Source organism: Setaria viridis, chromosome 3 (genome assembly GCF_005286985.2).
Source record: "Setaria viridis chromosome 3, Setaria_viridis_v4.0, whole genome shotgun sequence".
Lineage (NCBI taxonomy): Eukaryota > Viridiplantae > Streptophyta > Magnoliopsida > Poales > Poaceae > Setaria > Setaria viridis.
The window spans coordinates 2,923,412-2,942,274 of record NC_048265.2 but is presented as its reverse complement, the minus strand read 5'-3'; the positions used below and the strand labels follow the sequence as shown (position 1 = coordinate 2,942,274).

Here is an 18,863-nt window from a genome sequence, read left to right as displayed (position 1 = left end):
AAAAAAAGTTGAGCCAACATTTCTTTAGAAAAAGTTGAATCCAATATTTTGGAAAATGTTGCACCAACATTTTTAAAGAAAAGTTGATCCAATATTTTTTAATTATTTTAACATTTTTTTTAAAATTCTTGTTTTTTCACCACTGACCGCGCCTTCTTCTCCGACTTCAGCAGTCGGTAAGCCCGCACGTGGGTCGGGGTGGCAGGCGCAGGCGCCGTCGACGGCGCCAGCGGAGGCGGCCACGGCGACAGGGCTAGCCGCGGCGGCAGCACAGGCCCCATGGGGCAGCAGCGAGGTAGGGGAGGGAGGGGTGGGAGTTATACTTTGGGTTTGATGCATCTAACGAACCTCATCCCCTTACACGAATCTCAAACCCTTAAATGTTTAATGTCTTCGAAGATGGATAGGATTTCCGGTACCTGCGGCTGTAACGTTAACGGGCCCAAAGAGAAACCTTGACTGGCGGCGGCCCGGCCAACCAACCCCAGACAACAAGTCTGCGTGTGGGCCCACTATCTACGTGCCGCTTCGATATGCACATGGTCCGGACTAATTTCCTTGTTGTGTTACTAGGCAGGCCCCGGTCCGACTCGACCGACGGCCACACACGTGCAGCCGGCCCAAGCCTGCTAAATGCAAGGGGACACGGAAATTCCGAATTCTCATCACTGCAGTCTACTGCAGTGTGTGTGTTTGTGTGTGTTATCTGTCACTCGAGCCTGTCTTGCAGTATTAACGGGAAATAAAGAGCAAACACTAGCTTCAACTTCCTTCCATCGTCGCTACGATCGATGCAGAGAACTGGATGCAGGCACCCAGATTTGGAGCAGAGACTCTCTTCTATCCAATGGTCGCATTGGTTCGTTTGCTGCCCAGATTTTGCAGCTTTGTCCAATAAGATGGGCAAGTTTTGTTTCATCTGATAAACTCAATTCTCATGGTACAGGTTTTGCTACACAAACCTGTTTTGTCACTTTGTGCATGCGATCTTTTTTAAGACCTAGATCTATCGCTTTTTCAACCTTCCGATAGATATCTAGTGATCCAAATCTCCCCCAACCTACCTTATCCCTTTGGATTCCATATTCCCTTCCGACTAGACACCGCCTACCGTCCAGGCCGTGCTCCCCCACGTCTAACTAGACAACGCCCACCGTCCAAGCCGTGCTCCCCCACATCTACCTCCGACCGGCTCCGGCGCCGCCGCCGCCACCACAACCTCTCCCTCGCTAACCCGGCCGAATCGAATGCCCCCGCCACCGGCTCCGCCCAACCGCCATCCCCCACCACCACGGTGGGTGGCGCCCCAACCGCCCTGCCCACCACCCGCCTCCACTGCCATGCCAGCAGCTCCCAGACGTCCCTCTACAGTCGGGAAGTTACAAGAACCTCCAAACCCCAAAGCCCCCAAACCCTATCCCCTGAAGACGAGCTTGTTGGAGTTGCCACTGCCGGAGAAGGAATGCTTGCTGGAGGAGAAGGATGCACGAATCCTACAGTATGAAATTCGATAGATTTTCCCCTCTAAACCTGTCAATAGATATGTAGCAAAACTCTCTTTTTTTTCTTGACATGGTAACTTCTCAAGCAACCGTGTCCCAAAAGGAAAGATGAAATAGTAGGGCTTTTTTGTGCATATATATGATTCTTTTTCTTGACATGGTAATTGCTGGAATTCATGCCACAACTAACACAACGCACTCTTCCTCCTCATGCCATTGCCATTTTTTCTTCCCCAAGTACATTCCTTCCTCCTACACATGGTTTTATTGCAATTCCACCAGAGGAATCCCCAAGCACAACAGCACCGAGTTAAAAGAATCACAAATAAATCTGAATAAATACTATCGCTTTTTTTTTCTTTTTTCCGGTCGGGGGCAGATCTCCCACGGACAATTCATCATTGGCCCCCAACTCCAAACTTGAAGACCCAAAAATGAGATAGAGAGAGAAAAAAGGGAACCCCAAAAGAAACAAGAAAACTTAGTAATGGACCTTCTTCCTTTCCTTTTGTTATCGCCACATTTACATCGACTCCGATTCCGCCAATTTCCCCTTTCTGAAAATGCCATCCTCTTACTACCTTCTATTGTGAGCTGGGCACGCTATACTGCCACACCATGATCTGGGAGCAATCAGAGGGAATCCCCTTCAGCTTAGCTCGGTCTTCCAGTACCACTTCTTGCACAAACTTGATCGAATCCTGCAAACCACATCACCAAGAACTTAATGTTAGTTAACAGTAGAAGATCAGCTGACCTGATAGGTGTAGGAATTCTAAGTAACTAACATGGCCTGAGTCTCCATCAACTAACTGTTGATAGCCTATTGCTTGCACATGACAAGTAGAAAAGAAATTGAATGCAATCAGTATCAGCTCATAGTTCAGAGTGAAGCCTGGCTAGTATGTCTGTACATGTTCCTTGCACGTATCGCTTTGTAAGGAATTGCTTGTCCCATTGGGTTGGTTACAAATTAGGACCTTCCTGATGCAACCACCTTGTTGGTTGGCCCGGTTGGATAGTGTGGACTGAAGTGTTTGATGAGGCATCAAAATGCGTGATTGCCTCGCTTCGATCAACGATCAGTATCATGGCTTAGTGCCACATGCAGCTTTCAGTATCATTAGTGGCCGTAGCTCAAGGATTGGAAAAGTAGGTCACTCAAAAAAAAAGGATTGGAAAAGTAGGTTGGTAGGTGCTATAAACAAAGTTAGAACCAGAAAATTTAAAAGAAATGCACGAAAGTGACGGGGGTGCCATATCCCCCTGAAAGAGAATTTGACAATTGTGTAACTCTAGTCTAAGGTAGTGACATCTGTTCATGAATCTAAGTTGATAATTTGTGTAACAGGGACAGTCCAACAAGATCAGGTAAGGTCTACAAAGAAAGGACAAGAGTCTGTAAAATGCGTTGGAGACTTGGTGCAAACTACTCCGTTCGGTTAGAAATGATTAATTTAGTACTGTGATACCTGGATGAAAAAAATACAGTGAATTGAATTCAGATGATTTATCTAGTTGACAATCACAATCTTGTTCAGAAGGACCAAGGAGTGGCCATGCTTGACTTACAGTGATTGGCTTACACCATCGACAAAGTCAGCATCCAATCTGTTTCCAACTACTTGCATTTTTTTAATTGAAGAACGTGCTTAGCATGTTTTTCATTAAGAGTTCACAAGACCTCACAGCGCATGGCAATCACCACAATGTCAGCCCACACTTAAAACACAGACACTATTTCATTACAAACTGGTGACTTCATTTTCCAGAGAACAAAATGAAAGCAATCCATAGAGTACGAAACAATTTGTATGATTCCTTCATATAATATTTCAAACTGCTAATGTCAATGGCTTAACATTTCTTATTTAAGCTAGACATGCACTCCACAATTCTGAGAGTTCTAATGGATCCTATATTTTAGGAGCTTTGCATTTTCTTTTATATGATATGATCAAGAAATGGACAGCACAAAACTGCTGTTATCTCAGATTCAGTCCCTTCACCGAGTCGCTAAGTACTTTGTGTCATGAGAAAACAAAACTTAATAGAATTACACTTGCTCAGTTACCAACATTCAGAAGGCGAGGGTGGACTGACCTGTGAAGTATCTGGTAATGATGTTGGCCGTCCCCACCGCTCAGGATCCCACAAAATAGAACTGTTGAATGCGAACCCTGAGACATCAATTGTGTGGGCTCGTGTACCAGCAGCACCAGCAGGATTCGAGTCAGCTTCTGTGTTATATGTCACTGCACGGGTAGTCCCATCGTTGAAGTCCCTTGAGAACCAGCCCACGACCATTGAGGCACTGCATAGTGGACCTTCCACTACCACTTTCTTCTCGCCTGCCGACATTGTTGCCACAGGCCATGTGCCAAACGCCCTGTGCATTTGTAATGTTAGAAAGAATATCTAAAGGCGACCACATCTAAAATGCAATTCAACAAGAACTATGCAACATTCACCACCAAACGTGTAATGAAGAGTTAGCTATGCCTGTGATCTTTCTACCTCACCTCGATTGGTCAGTAGAATTAGGGAATTAAAAAGCATTGTGACACCAAACCCTGACTAGAATTAGACTACATCAACACTAAGTAGACATCAGCCAATCAAGCCTAATTTGAAGGGAAAAAAACGGAGGCTTCTGTTTTTCTCATTTCAAGACAAGATATTATAGGAGATAGCTCCATTGACAGGTCTTCCATTCTGCCTTGTTGATATCATCATAAAAGTTAAACTATACTTTTGACCATTCATCCCAATCACTTGAAACTAGGCTGAGTTATTCCATGCAATGGCCCTCCCATACGAGGGCATACACTACACTACACCCTCCCGTCCACTTGCCTGCACATGCAAATGCTTAAATTGATCTATTACCAACTCCAAAGTTTGAAGAGCCTTGACTAATCAATATCAAATAAAACTATGGGATGATGCAACGGTTGACAAGCAATACAAACTTTAGTGAGCACACGTGTTTCCAAAATGCAGCCAAACACAAGTAGGAATAGTAAATCTCAACTTGAAAATGCGAACTTATTTAAACACCTGGGGTAAACTGTAAACATATTTTAGCCTTCTAGGCTTTAAAAGAATCAAGTGCTGAATCTCAACTTGACACAAGTAAGAAATGGTTAACCGTGGTCAAACCCCTCCTGCTTAGTAAACTGCATCTAGTGTCACTGACTCACCATACTGTGCACCTGCACTCCTTTGTTTCTAGTAACTGGTAAAGTTCTGGGGCAGGCATGCTACCATATGTGCGACAAGGCATAATGGATGCTCTTAACTCTGTTGTATTTATGCTGGAGAGCCCACAAAAAGCATCAGGGTCCACAAGTGCAGATGTGCACGCATCACGAGGACTGTAAAAACTTAAAACGAAAAAAAAAGAGAGAGCAAAATAAAAATACAGTGGGTTGTTGTCGAGATGCAGCAGGTAAACCTTGCTTGAGAAAAAGAGGGCTGCTTTTATCCCATCATGTTCCCCTCAGCGAAAAAAGATTGTTCTTCCAGGGAACATTACCACTGTGCTCTCACATGGCATGAGTAGTAGCGATCATAGTACCATGTACTGAACCAAGGTGTGATTCCCTCTCTTTATGAACGCAAGCGCTCATCAATGTTCAGAATGCTACCATCAGGAAAGTGAATGCGAAAGGCAAGTCAAATGTTTCAGGATATGTGTCTTCAAGTTGAGAGGCAAAAGGTTTTGGCTGATGCTGAGTAAGATTGCTTTGTTTTTTTTTTTGGTTGAAATGTGGATTGCTTTATATCCATAAGCATCTTATGTTCTAATAGCATAACATTGTTCGGCTTCAATGGATAAGCAAAGGTTGAAGGGGAGGTCCAATGTTAGGACCAAGGTCAGAGTGAATGCAACAAACGGAAGAAGGACGGTAAATTTTTGACCTAGAATTCAGGGGCCAAAAGGCAGACAAACTTCAAATGCTAGTAGTTCCATACTCTGGTGGGAATATTGGAGTACAGCTATGCTTGAAATGCATGATCATGCAATTAGTCCGGTCAAAGAAGCCAATATTCAGCATCAAGTGTTGGGAAAATGAAAATTGTGAATTATCTTCTTTCCAAGATTTCAAACACCAATTCCTCAAGAGAAAAAAATCTCCAAGGACAACTGGTAATCTACACAGAAATGAAGTTTCATAGCGGTCTGCAAAAAGAAAATGTTTCTTATGGGCTGCCGCAGATCTAAAATCACAGGTATGCAGCAGTGTAGAAAAACTGCACCAACGTGTGGGCAACTTTTGTGATGTATATCAGATGGCCATTCATGAGGTCGGAGGAAGCAACTACTGGTGTGGATGGCACCTTCTCTATTGGAACTCAATCAGTTACAATGACCATGGCATAACAGTCTCTACTATTTTTTTCTACCTGCTATCTTTTGTAGCTATTTTTCCCAGCATACTTGCTTCCCCATTTAGGAGTACCAACATTTCGGGAGTCAATTCAAGTATGCTATATCTTCATTTACTATCGATTTTGTTAGGTGCCACCGACACTGTTACAGGCCCATTTGTCAGTGACTAACAGCTAGTACTACCACTACCACATAAAATAATTATTGCTGTTGTATTTTATAAGTTTGCTTTGCTCAGGAGACGCGCTTAAAGTCTTAATTAAACTAATTGGAGTGGTTGGCATGAACACATTTGTTCGTTGAGGTGGGCAAAAGCAAAAGATTTAAATCTGCAAAAAGAAGCATTGTTTGTTGGGGGCGAAAGGGACTAAAAAAAGTGACAAGCTAGATCCAATAATTGACTCCTTGCATCAGAGAAATGGAGAGAGAATAGTTAAAGTGTTCTTAGCATCTGCACTGCCCATGACAAGAGCACATGAGCAAGAGGCAATGTCCCACCCTTATTCCCCCACTAATGACAGCTTATGCCTTCAATTATTTGCTCACCAAACTATACGGCTACTAAAAGATTTATTAGAAGAGTAAATTAGTGGTGCTAAATTAAGAAGAGGAGGAACCCTAGTCCTAGTCGGTGGGCATTAAAAAAAATCTGAATTTATGAGCTAGAATTGCAATTTCAGGCATTGCGATTCAGATTCAAGCAACACCCTGGAAGAACAGCAAATAGCTAGGCATGCTAAAAACGGAGATCAATTAGAGCTCGAATTGAAGAAGGGGAACAAGCAAAGCTCGAATCTTTGAGCTTGGAAACCAACAATTGGCCAGCAATTAAGAAGCTCGCTTGAAAATTAAGGCATCCTAATTTGCATCTTACTGTACGGATTCCAGTATGAAGACGAACCAATCGAGCAAAATGAAAGCAAGATAACGAATGATGTAGAGGGCAAGATGCAAGGTGAGAGAGGCAATGGCGTGTACTCACTCGATCTGGCGGATCTGGTCGAAGAAGCCGGTGTCGTAGACGCCGGCGGCGTCGGCGAAGTGGAGGACGCCTGCGAGGCGGTGCTTCTCGACGTGGGCGAGCGCGGCGTTCCGCTGCGCGTGCGCCTCGGCGGCGGCCGTGGTGAAGTTCTCCTCGGGCTTGAACGCGATGTGCCTGTACATGACGCCCGTGCCCCGCAGCACCTCGGCCGTGGCGGGCGCGTCGGCGGCGGGCTCCACGACCACCCAGACGACGGGCGGGCGCACGAGCCGCAGGGTGTGCGCCAGGCGCAGCAGCTCGGCCCTGCGCCGCCGCCGCTCGCCGGCGCCTGACCGCGTGGTGGTGACCACAATCAGCAGCCGCCGCGGGCCGGCCTCCTCGTCGTCGTCGCCCACATCCACCATCGCCCCGCCGCCGGCGGCGGCAGCGCCGGCGAGCCCCACCTCGCCAGCCGCGTCGGGCGGCGACGGCACCATGTTGACGCGCGCGTCGACGGCGACGCGGGAGGCGGCGAGTTGGTCCCCGGCCCGGTGCGGCAGGTGCTGGGTGGCGGCCTTCCAGGACGACGAGGAGGAGGGCGCGAACCCCGTGAAGAAGCCCATGACGAAGCAGAGCGAGAAGTGGAGCAGCGCCTTCTTCCAGAGGTGGCCGCCCCGGCGCTGCTTGGCCCGGTCCGGCGCCGCCACCGCCACCGCCCCGGTCCCCATGCCCCCACGAACCTCTCAGATCACGGCACACGAAGCTTCCAGATCAGGATTGGACGCGGCAAGAACCGAGCCGACGAGGGGCGATGGTCAATGCGGAGCGGAGCTGGAGCTCGGCTCAAGTTGCCGTGAGAGAAGAGGTGGGAGAGTTAATGTGACGAACTCAAGATCGGTGGATCATCGCCGAGCTCCAACCAAGATCGGAGGAGGAACCACAGGAACGCGTATGGGGAATGGAGACGAAGTAGTAGTTTGGAGGGAGATGGGGGCAATGAGGAGGAGAGAGGAAGGTGAATCAAGATGCAGCGGCGGCAGGAGTAGAGTGGGGAGGGAGGGAAGGAGGTGGGGCGAGGGGAATGAAAGAATATGGTGGTGAATGGGCGAGGTGAAAATGAAGAGGAGGAGGATGGTTGGTGAGGGCGGGAGTGCGGTGAGAGGTGAGACTTGCCTTTCTCAACGGCTACAGGTTTCACTCGCCCGTCAGTCGCCAGTGAATGTGCTCGGCATTCAGCAAAGCCGAATAGCTGGAAAATATAGCTGAAAGCGATGCTGCTCCAACATACTCCTCCATCTTTGTATAGCTTGGGCAGGAGACATGCTTTGCTTCGAATGAAATGGTAGTATTCATTCCTTGCTAAAAATTGGGTGGCATGGTGCCTCATTGGATAGTTAAGGAATCATCATTTCTATCCAATTTTGTAGAAAATGATGCAAAACTCCTTCGAAAATGTTTCGGTTGTGTCCATTTCTAGGGGGTGAACATTTCTGCCAACCTCTGTTTCTGTCGCCTGCCAGGGACTGTAGATTGCGTTTGGTGGCGTCTGATCCTACCTTTTTCCGAGCATGTAATTTTGTTAAAAATGGTGGTCATCTGGTGTCCAAAACTGTTACGTGCCCGCGTCTTGGCTGGAATTGACCGGCGACAACGAAACAAGACACCGACGCTGCCTGGTTCTTTGGCTGGTTTTGAGGATTCCGTTGAGGAGAAGCAAACACCCGCAAAGCCAGAGCAACAGGCCAAGCAAATCATCAGGTGCAGGACCAAGGTAATGTGTAAACCTCATAATGAGTCCACAGCTTATAGATTTTTAACAACATTTCAAGTACCTAAGTTCACTTACAATAATACCTCCACCACAGAATGGGTAAGATATTCGTTTTCTTGCCGCAGGTGATTGGCTTATCGGGTAAAATCTTGTAGCATTTGCAAGAGACAATGAGCCCGGAAGAATATTAGGTGGGATGCAGCTTTTGCCCTCACTTGTATAATACGCATCTAGTCTCCCTTGAAGCTAAAGAAGGTAGGCGGTGTGAGGTGGATGTTGAGGCGGCCATTTCCGAGTTGGTTGGGATTGGAACATGGAACCTACTATGAGGATTAAAGAACATGCTGAAATGTACTTGCTCCGGAAGAAAATGGCATTAGAAGCTCAAGTTTTTCTTTCTGCGATGGTGCATCTACTTGTTTGCAAATGCCCAACAGAATCATTAACAATCCAGACATTAAAATAACCATGATATGGTTAAACGAAAACGTCTTTTGCAAACTTTTTGTGCAGTTATAGTACCTTTCTAAATATGATAAAAATGCTTTAAACTAGTCAACTGTAACTGTGACGTGTTATTCTCATGTTATATTCCCAAAACTTGCTAGATGTTATATGGAGAAAATTTGTTCTGTAACGCCGAAAGATGCCACAAAAGCAGCAACCTTTCTGTGCTTTTATTTTAGGAACAAAATATTGTTTCGGCGGGTATTTTTAGAAGCTAAACTAATCACTCTGGCCATAATTAGTAACTTTGCTAACAACCGGGGGTAGAGCTAACATGCAGAGACTTGACTGCAATAATGGTCAACTCGCTATAGGTCACTGATGAAGAGATGAGTTGCTGCTAGTATTTTGTAGAGGAAGGGGTCGGGAATGTGCGTGCGTGGATTAAGACAGCGCAGCGCACCTCTCCCTGTCGACTGTGGATCCCCCCTTCTTCTTCTTCTTCTTCTTGCATTCCCTCGACCTACTTCTTCCGTTCATATTCATTCCATCCGGTTCTTCATGTCCTGGTTCATCAAGAGAGGAGACAGGGGATGACGGAGGCATACATGCATGTGATGGCTGGACTCTCGATGCCCAACCAACTTCTTCGTCATCGATGTATTGACGGCAAGTAGTCCTGGACCCTCGTGCACGTACGTTCAGGTACGCAGTACATACGCGTTTGGTCGACCGCCGGAGCGGACAGGCGGGTTGGGCTCCCGTCGCCCTCGGACGGTTCAGCTGGGTCGTCGGCCCCGCCGGGACGGAAGGTTCGGCTAGCTCTATGGTCCTGCATGCACGCATGCGTCTGACCCGCCTTGTCTTGTCGTAGGCTGATTTTGAGGACACCGCACGTACTGTGAACTCCTACGTGTGTACCGCATGCAGCAATGCAAGTGTAAAGTGTAATCCTTTCCTCCTAAATTACTATTCATTTTAGTTTTTTTAAATTTTGTTATATCTGGATATATATAGAAAAATAAAATGAATCAGAATTTGGGAGGGGAGTTTATTGGGCTTTGTCAGCTGCCTGCCTGCCTCGCCCTCGATCTATCGACTTCTTCGGTTGAGATCCATGGGGTTGGTCGGTGGGAGATCGATCACCCTTTTTATGGCTGGGTGGGCCCTGCTGGCCAGTCTCCGCGTCTGCTGCGGTGCTCTGCTCCTCCAGCTAGCGCGCTGCACCTGCACTCTGCAGTCCTGCACCGCATCCGCATGCCACGTGCGTGAGTGAACGCATGCATGCGGTGCACGCCACGGGTGCCATGCCTCTCGACCGGCAGGTCAGGATGCAGTACTGCACTAGTCTCTTCCACGAAAGGTGATCCAAGGGGATGCGAACCAAAATGCAGTACACAAATTTGCTCAAACTTGAAACACATCTGTTTATCTACGTCGTTCCTACACTAAAATAATGTGCTGCTAGCTGCTACGGTCGATCAGACGTTTCATAATTTGGCCACCATGCATCGACGTAGCAGCTACTTTGCCTTTCGCATCATCACGCGACCTTGACAGATATCGAGCACAAGAGAACAACTAACCGAGCCAAATAATAGCGTAAAACTCGAGCCTTCGACCCGGGTCGGTCATGCATCATTAAAAGAGAGAATATGCGCTCTGGTTCAAAGTAGTGTCCTTTTTCTTTTCATAACAAAAGGTAGGAGTATCCTTGGAGTACAGAATGAAGGAGACGTCTGGCGTGCCCGAAAACTACATGCGAACTAACAGTTGCCAGGACAGGACAAGCTAGGTCAAACTCAACTAGCAGGTTCATATTTCGGACAAGGCCAAAAGGATTTGAAAACGTTTTGGAATTTACGAACTACTAGGTCCGGCAGGTCCATGGTATTTACAGTTGAGGGAATAGAAATTTGGCAACATGTTTATAGAGAAAGCTAGCAGACATATGGAGCACGTGAGGTGCAGTTGTAGTATCATCAGAGTATAGTAGTATCATCAGAATTCAGACATGCACTGATGCACACCAACACATGGATCACAGTTACCTTAAAAGGCGGTCATCACTTGAAACGCCGGCAAATGTTTGTTTAACCACTACCTAGCCCCTCTCCCTAATATAATCTTTAGGGCTAAGCAACAGCCAGACGTTGCTTGTTAAAAGCAGAGCCAAGCTCTAAAAGAGACGATGGGCACCCAAGACCAAACCCTAGCAGCAGCCACACGTGTCAATTGCAAGCAAAGCCATTAGAGACATGCATGTTGCACAAATTGGTGGTGTATGGAGCCCGGGGCCCGACGACTGCTGCGTACATGTAGACTAGTGATGTCGATGTGGCAGCCTCTCCAATTCACAGAAAGCTCCAGCGAAAGCTTTTGATGTTTCTCCTTGTACCCGGAGCGTGGTTCACAAGCTAGAGTAGCAGCTGCAAGCTCTTGGCCGCCGTAGGCTATTCAATATTCAACGGCAGTAGGTTATTGTTCCTGCCAAAAACGGCTTCATCTTGTTTTCAGTTGCAGAGGATTGGCAGGAACAATAACCTACTGCCGTTTTTGGTCGCCACGCAGCTTTCATAATATTTGGTCCTGACACATTGGCATATGGTTACCGGTTACTTATGTAGTGAAATGGTCGGTTAGAGCTGTTGGGGGGCCAATGAGATAATCTGTAGATGCCCAACCCATCGTCAACATGGAGCTACTAGCATGCATGTGAGAAGTGTGACCTTATTATCTAGAGGCCGGAACAGTTCATCATCTAATCCCATGAGCAGGAAAAAGATAATCTTCAGAAAAATCTTGCGTTACAGAGATGATAACCTCAAGGTTGGGCTGTCAAAGGGAATGCCAAACTGTCCCAAACATGGAGGTGTGGTACACGGTCTGAGGCTCTGAAGAACATACACCTACCGGAGCTCAACCAAAGTTGCAGACACGACACAGGGCCTGCAGAGATAAACTATGCCTGGCCTCACCAGGAGGGGCAAATGGCACATGCAGGTGACCAGAGCCAGCTGCATCCAGCCAAAGCCCCCGGCTGTAAATTGGAGGTAGCGACCCAAGAAAGCTATAGCAATGGCTGCCGGGAAAGAGGTAGAAACATTGCACTTGCGCAGGGATGGCCTGACTGCTCGATACAATCACATTGTCACGATTTTTTTTTATATTTGATGAATTAATGCTGCACTACGATGTGTATTTATTGTCATTTTCAAAAATACATATATGGATAAAAAAAAGTAAAACACACATAGAATCCATGGAGGTCCAAAGAAATTAATTGGGAACCAAGTCCAAGAATTCACAGCGTTCCCCACTAGGCTACTACGTCACTTTTTCCAAGGAAAGAAAGAGATCAAATCCAACACGTTTCGAAATTAGATTGGGACAGCAGAACAGCATCAACTTGTGACGGTCACCACGGTCGCATATGGACTCGGATTGGAGCGTTCAAGTAGTTCATGGAAACCTTATCAAGTCTATTTTCATATGAATCCAGATTCATGTCCATATCTTTTCTGAGGCGGACGCAATCGTCGTTTTACTACAGAGGTCTTTTTCTGTCTATGGTGTTGTGTCACCTTTTTTTGCCCAATGGACCGTGTATCAAGTTGGGTCCATTAGTGACGTCCTAGGGTTGGAGCACGACTCCAACACCCTGGTGGCCATCCTGGGTTTTGTTTTGTTGAAAGTTTAGCTATTGCTACTTCCTTGTAGACGCGTGTATTGACTAGACCATCCGTTCTATTCGATTCAGAACCCCAACTTTGTGATTTCAAATTGATTTTTATCTCCATATTTGCAATTGAGTTGCTTATTCTACCTGTTCTTACTTGTTTCTCGATTGCTTGCAGGAATTACCCTAGTAATTTGGTTGATCGTGCTCCACAAGATTGCGACGATCATTGGAGGTGGTATATCGGTTGCTAAGGCGCAACATCTTTGGATGGTTGGAGTCTAGCCGTGAACGTCATCTCCATATTCAAATTGAGTTATCCAATTCTCTCGTAGAAAGATCGGGATTATCCCACAGGTTTTGGTTCACATCATGGGCTCTGCCCTGCCTCTGCGTATCTTTGCGTAATTGCATCCAATCCCGCATCCAATACCGTGCATAATTTCATCCATCCCGTGAGAAGAGATGGCTGACGTGGAGAGCTAGCGCAATCAGTTACCAGCAGTGTCAGCGTAACATTAACTGGTCATGGCCCCATGTTTCTGTACTTTGGGAAGCAGTTGGCATCTGACCTGTACGAAAAAGATTGTTCTTTTCCCCCTCTCTCTCGTTCAGCCTTTTGATTGCAAGAATGCAGCTCGTTTCCACCAAGAAATGGAACATGTATTTTTCACATACATGTACCACATGAGTTATCGTGGTGAGATGAATCGTGGGTAGGTGAAAACTACGTTGGGTAGGTAATGAATCAACAATTAGATGGAGAGAAATCAACGATTGGGATAAGCCATGTAGTCACATGTACATGTGGTTTTGCATTTTCTGGAAGGAGGAACGAAATGCCTCTCTGAAAAGTTTGGGTTTCTCATAGTCTCTCGTTGAGAGAGAACTCAGGTGCACCATTCGTGTCACTATTGGCACGCATGTCCTTCTCCTCCGGTCGTCTTAGGCTAGGTCAATTTGGGTTCACCTGGAAATTCATATAACACACGTGTCGTGAAAAGTCGCCAAAAATAGAGAGAGAAAACCCCGCATGTATGCTGGAGATTAAAATACATGAACTTATTTTGAAAGAACATTTGGGCCCTTTTGCTTCTTAATCTAGAAAATTATTTCAGTAGAGGAGAGGTCTACTCAATTCTTCACCCTTTTTCTTCCGTGGCCGAAAATAAATTTCTGAACATTAGGAATGGGCTTTTTAAAAAAAAGAATGGCCTCACCTGCGAAATGCGGCCCATATCCTTTGGGCTGGCCCATGGATCCGATCCATTGTTTTATTGTTTCGCAGATCTCTCAATCCCCTTATCTGCATCCTCTCCCTCTCCCCCAGTTCTTGTCTGCGCGCTCTCTCTCTGTGTTCTTCATCTACAATGGAACATTCGAACGAAGCATCCAGCCAAGGGAGGAGCGAGGGCCGTAGGCGGATACGATGGGGGGCTGTAGGAGGCGCAGTTCGGCGTCGAGCTCCTCCTCTCGCGCGCCACCTCCTCCTGCTCTGGCCTCTAGTCGTCGCGGAGAAGCTCGACACGCATGGCGGAACAAGCGCGGAGGAGGACGGAGTGTAGGAGGCGAGCGATTGCTTCCCCCCATGTGTGATTCAGCCAACGCTCTGAACCATTAGGTGGGGATGTGGCGGTGCTCGGGAGATTGGTGGCTCAGTTTCAGGAAGAATCACTGAATCAGCCGCCTTTCTGTGAGCAGTGAGCAGAGCACCATGAATGTTCCATCAAGTAGTGCTTTGAATTATTACTAAGAGGCAAACCGGCAATGCAACAAGCAGCACGGTATCAACAAATCTAGTAGGAGAGCAAATCATGCACAAGAGAGGCCGTCAATCACCTAATTATTCCTGTGCAGGAAACTGACGGGCCAAAGGCATGCACATGCACCTCTGTCCCTGCGAGTGGACATATACGTCTACGGCGCAAGCACTACAGTATCCGCAGACGCCTTTTCTTGCTGCTATCTGCAGAATTCAGAAGCTATCCGTCCAGCAGAATTCCAATTCCATCATCAGTTTCCGCGTCTGCGCCGAATCGTGGAGTTGGGTACGCTGCCACCACGCATTCGCTTGCTTGCTCCAGGAAAAAGGCATGGATGCATCAGCTGATGGCAGGAAACAGTTGCAGGAGAGAAGAGAGAGATCACATACAGAGCATAGTGGCATTGTGAACTTGGTAGTACAACGGATGCACTGGCACAAGCACAATGCCTACTCTTGGATCTATCTCCAGCAGCTGCATGACTGCATCATGCTGAACTGCACGATGTATAGCCCAGTTCACACCTGACAAATGGCTGAAACTAGCTCAAGCCATGTGTCGGGCAATGCAAGTCTTGTCAGTGTTGCATTGTGCTGTGGCCTGATCACCATACCTAACTGTCGTCGCGAGCAGCTTAAGCCTTCCAGGTTGGGATCAACCGGGGCGCCACAAAGTGCGCTCCAGCCATCCCCGATTCTATTGCTTCTGAATGTTGCTTGCCGATATCTCTCTGAATTTTTTCAGTAAATCTCGCAGATGTGTTCAGTCGCAGCGCCTAGCTCACAGGTAATTTACTTGGTAGGAGGCTAGGATGCAGGAGCCATATCCGGTCAGTGTGGAAGTGCCATCGAGGAAACTGTGCCTGGTCGTCGCAATATGCTTGGCATGTCGGCACGATTGCCATTACAACCCCCTTTTGGTGATTTGGTTTTGACTGCCAAGGTAGTAAAAAGAGTAATGCTTTGTTTGGTTAATTCAGGTCTGAGTTGATCATATACACTCTTCTTTCTTTCTAAGAATTTCAGGTGGCAATCAATCAGTGATGAGTGAGTAGTCTAAAAGCGCATTATATATTATTGAAGTAGCAGCTGGTGCCGGCCGTGAAGTCCACACGGAATGCGAATACAATTATGCGAGCTTTAGAAATGGGGAGTCGCCGAAACAAATACTCGGATTTCTTTTCTCTGTATAATCGGACAAATACAGCAGTTATGTGGCGTGGAATATGGAGGGCGTACGTAGTGGGTGCTGTTGCCTTGCTATACTGCCGGCGCAGGCAACGGAATTCCACTTCCACTGCACCTACCGTATACCTTGCATTGCATGCATCCTGAAATATCTCCACTGATTTTTCTTTTCCATTTCATCACCTCTCTGTTTTTTTCTTTTTTTCTCGAAAGTTCTCTCTTTTTCTTAGTGATGATCAATTTGATTTATCATTTGCATTTGTTTTGTTTCGTTAACTATAGTTTATGACACCTAACTTAATTTTTATTTTTTTTAACATAGACAGATTTAGTATTATTATATGAGGGTTGTTATTCGTTTTATATTGCTATATACAACTATTTTTGTAGTACTGGATATGCTGCACGTTGCTGTCAGTAAGTGTGCATGCATGTCAAGGAGGAATTCGTTAATCCTTGACTCGTTTTTCCCGCTCCTACGTGGTGGGCTCCATCCGCAACGACCATCCCCGCCACATAACAGTGTAGCTAGTGCAATGCCGGGTAGTGTATGGGCCAACAAGCAAGTACACGCGTCGTGCCACTGCTATCATTTGCATTTGGCAAACTTTTGCAGTGCTAACGCAAATGAGTATGACTCAATCTCTCGCTCATAAAGGTAGTGTTGCGTGCATGTATTAATAGAGTTAAGTGTGCGTGCGTGTATGTGAACGTTTATGTCTGTACTATGTTTCGGAAAAAACACTATTTGAGCAATACAATTTACAAGTAGGTATACTCCCGTTTTTAAATATAAGGTATTTATTACAAACTTTTTTAACTTGCTCTAAACGCTACAACATATTTTAAAAATAATAACACTAGATATTACTTTACTTTCGTGATGGTCTACTACATGGGTTCTAGAAGAACCGTTGAGCAACGGGCCGATCGAAATTAAAGGTCACGCATGGATGGAGAAGCTAGCTGTCACGAACCGAAGCGGCCGGGCGGCAACACGGCATGCAACGCGACATGTGCGCACGTCATCCTGACGTCATGCACTCATTTGTCCATGCATGACTCGCGTCGTGTCCGAAGTGAACCGAACTACCGAAGCGATTGGTACTGATAATTGCATTGAGTGTAAGCAAATAAGCAATAACGAAGGGTTAGACTGTCCATCAGCTAGCAAATCAAGGGGTAAATCCAAGTCCAAATACCCACGTGCTCCATTTGGGTTCTTTTTGGTTTGATGTTGATTTATGGTTTGAGGGGATTTAGAAAGAATTGCGTTGAATTATAAGTTAATTGCGCACCTCTGATTCCGAATGACACGGTTAAATAAAATAATTATACCAAACTTTTTATTTTTCACGTTTAAGGCTTGATATACTCTGCACGTGAGGAGTGTTGAATTATAAGAGAATTAAGCACACAACAATACGGTGTCATGAATCAATTGTCTTGCCATTCCACGCCAATCATTATATTACCTCGTGTACCGCATCAAAAGGCGGCTCACCACCACTTGTTTAGACCTTAAGCCAAGCCTTCTTGTGTGCTTACACCGACAGGCATCCAATTTGGCTTTGACCTTGATATAATGTTAAGTTCTCTTCATCCTATATCAAGGCATGATTAGGTGACTTGGGTCACAACATTGTGATTAAACACTGACCAAAGAATTATCATGGAAGTCTAGATCACCACATCAGAAAAACTTTGTACCAGCGGTAGAAGAGATTTGTACTGACGGGTACCGCACCCACCAGCAACCTTGAGCCAGCAGAAATGGCTATTTGCGCTAGCGGGCCTCTTAAGTCACCCGCCAGCACAGATGGTTTTTGTGCTGGCGGGTGCTTATGCCACCCGCCAGCAAAGATAGTTTTAGGAAAATAAAAAAAGTAACCACGCACCATCCGTCGCTCCAGCCCGCGCGCCGACCGCCCACCGCTCCTGCACCCACCGCCCGCCTGTCGCTCCCGCCGCTCCCTCCGCAGATGGGAGAGCACAAGTGAGATGGGACCAGTAAAAGTAAAAGAGATAAGGGAGGGGTAGAGAGAGTAGGAGAAGATAAAGGAGGGGCAACTCCCTGTTGATCTTTGTGCTGGTGGGCGGTTTATATGTGCTGGCGGGTGACATCATCACCCGCGAATACAAATCTATCTATATTTTTCTTTTTTTCTTTTAATTTTTTAGACAATTAAATTAGTTTAAAAGTTATTGAATCTTCTACAGCAGATTAGATATATAGTATTATACGTGTAAAAATTATATTAGGATATATATGATATTTGCTTTTTCTAAGTTAGTTGGCAAGTTGACTTGAGTTATATGAAACATTGTTAGTGAAGTATACATTTGTGAATAACGTAGAGTCTAATTTTTGTAAAACATATTGAAATTTTATATTAAGGCTGTAGACTCACAAAATGACTCCCTACCAATTTATATAATTTTCAGACCATATTTTCATATTATTAGAATTTTTTTCCACCAAAAGTTGTCATAGAAGTGATAAATACATTAACGAACTTGTGAAATTTCACATGTACTTTCATTATTTGAGCTAAAATGGAACATATTTTCTTATTGTCATTTTTTTACAATTTTTTAATCTTATTTGTGAAAAAATTAGTTCAAATATCAATTAATTTCAATAAACATGGTTATAATCGTTTAAATCTTAGAAAATTGCAAGTCACTTCTAAAAATTTGGAAACTTCTACACAATTGCATGTATATAGTCTAATACATGTTTAAAATATATTGGGATATGTACGATTAAATTTTTTGGCTAGTTAGAAACTTTTAGCCCTCTCATGAATATAAATTGAAATGCATTTGTGCTGGCAGGCGCGGCATCCATTTGTGTTGACGGGTGGTTATGTCCCTCGTCAAAATGCCAACCTAAATTATAAATTATTTCTGACGTAGTAAGTAGTGAATATTTCACTGCATTAACTCCAAGTTTCAACGATATATGGACTAGAGCCTTTAAAGACTGGTTGGACTCTGCAAGACTGCCGTAGTCGGTAGCCCGACTGGGCCGAATAATCCTTGATTCCTTGGTGCCTAGCTGGCAGGCCGATGAGTCATCACTCACACTCACTCATCAGTCTCCTGCTCAGCTCGTAGCTGCACCTCAACTGTCAACTCTGTCTATATATACACA

The 18,863-nt window shown here is 45.6% G+C and overlaps 1 protein-coding gene across 1 annotated transcript; it reads right to left on the bottom strand.

The window, feature by feature from the left end:
* Positions 1-1,688: 1,688 nt before the first annotated feature.
* On the bottom strand, positions 1,689-8,057 carry LOC117848836 (probable beta-1,4-xylosyltransferase GT43A). Its single transcript, XM_034730395.2, has 3 exons — positions 6,881-8,057; positions 3,606-3,891; positions 1,689-2,203 (listed from the first exon to the last, which is right to left on the bottom strand). Exons 1-3 carry the CDS (start codon positions 7,585-7,587, stop codon positions 2,087-2,089), a joined length of 1,110 nt encoding a protein of 369 aa, XP_034586286.1. The 5' UTR covers positions 7,588-8,057; the 3' UTR covers positions 1,689-2,086.
* Between the last annotated feature and the right edge of the window lie 10,806 nt (positions 8,058-18,863).